The 1,612-nt window shown below is 48.8% G+C and overlaps 1 protein-coding gene across 1 annotated transcript; it reads right to left on the reverse strand.

Annotated features, from left to right (window-relative positions):
- Positions 1 to 270: 270 nt before the first annotated feature.
- On the reverse strand, positions 271 to 1,404 carry LOC110931172 (extensin-like). Its single transcript, XM_022174578.1, has one exon. The coding sequence runs from the start codon at positions 1,402 to 1,404 to the stop codon at positions 271 to 273; it is 1,134 nt and encodes a 377-aa protein (XP_022030270.1).
- Positions 1,405 to 1,612: the final 208 nt, after the last annotated feature.

Below are 1,612 nucleotides of genomic sequence, written 5' to 3' on the forward strand. Positions count from 1 at the left end.
TTAAAACCAAAGCTAAACTTCATTACGAAAAGAAACGAATACAATTGCCCTAAACGGGACTTAAGAAAGACAAACTACCCACGCAGGGGTAAACAGGAATGAAAATAAGTCCACGCAGGGACTTGATACAGAAATCAAACAAATGTCCATGCAGGGACATTATTACAATAAACAAGAAACAAAAACAACCCTCTATTTCTTCTTCCCCTTGATAAGGTTGGCAAGGCCCTTCATGAAGCTAATGTGCCTCTCCTTGTTCTTCTTGGTCTTCTACTCAACCCTGTCCAACCTCTCCAAGATTTCCTGGTTTTGTTGCTGCTGCTGTAGTTGCTGGGAAGGAGGTGGCTGATACGGAGGATACTGATAACCCTGAATAGGGTAGTCAGTTGGAGGCACAGGGGGGTAAGAAGAAGGATAAAGGTGGTGATATTGCGCAGTCGTAAGATATGGGTCATGGGTTCCGTAGCCCAATGGATATCCCGACGGGTCTCCATAAGGATTATACCCGGAAGAACCTGGGTATGTCGGAATTGGGTTATCAAATCCCACAGGCGGCATAGGTGGTGCATAAGAAGCTTGCGGAGGATCAGCCTCCGGTGCCGCATTCGAGGGCCCACCCATTTGAGGGTCCTCGGGAATAGGGGGATAGGAACTCGACCCTCGAGGAGAACTAAAACGGGGTCCTCCTCTAACGGACATGCGAGCGTTCCTCCTTCGCCTCGGAGGCTCGGGAGGTGGTTGTGGTGGCTGCTGCGGTGGCTCCTCTACCGGAAGTGGTGGTGGTGAGACAGCTTGAAGTTGAGGATCATCTAAAGGTGGTTGAGCCGGAGAGCTATGATAAGATGGGGTAAAGAACCAGTCATAGGTAGCCATCCTCTCTTGGAAGGAGTCGGGTCCACGATAAGGAGATCCCTGAAATGGTGACCCACTAGATATGCTGATAGGGTGGCCCGGGGTTCCTGTTTGCATCTCCGGGTCGGGGTCGTCATCCATCTCCATTTCTTGAGAGAAATGGTCCTCAGGGCCCAGCGGGTTGTAGCCAAGGAAGTCGTTCACATAGTCGGCTGGGTTGAATTGTCTTGGAGAGTAGGGGGATTCGGAATGATGAAATGAATGAGATTGTAAAGAGTTATGCGGTGGGTATGATTCATGCGAGTAGTGAGACTGGTCCGAATGGTGAGAGTGTTCGGGCTCATTTGGAGCAAATGGTCCGAAAGACGGATGAAAAAATGGCGAAGAGCTAAGCGAGACCGAGTGTCTTGCCGGCTCGAAAGGTTGACCCCACATATCGCGGGAGTCGGAGGTGGAAAAAGACGCCGATGGAGTGCGTCTGTGAGATGGTCCTGCAGATGACGGTCCTCCACGCATGGGACCCTTGCCACGTCCTCTTAGTCTTGGAGGCATGATGGTTAACTTCCTGTTGAACAAGAGAACAAAATAAAACAAAACATAAAAGTAATAAAAGAAAGATAAAGATGCATCCTAGGTCATTTGCCTAGACTCAAGAGTCTAAGGAATGTGCTTATTGTGTCATTGAGATTAAACACAAAAGGTTAATGTTTAATTCGCTCAATGTTGGCTCTGATACCAACCTGTCACACCCCAATATTCC

Source organism: Helianthus annuus, chromosome 3 (assembly GCF_002127325.2).
Source record: "Helianthus annuus cultivar XRQ/B chromosome 3, HanXRQr2.0-SUNRISE, whole genome shotgun sequence".
Taxonomy (NCBI): domain Eukaryota; kingdom Viridiplantae; phylum Streptophyta; class Magnoliopsida; order Asterales; family Asteraceae; genus Helianthus; species Helianthus annuus.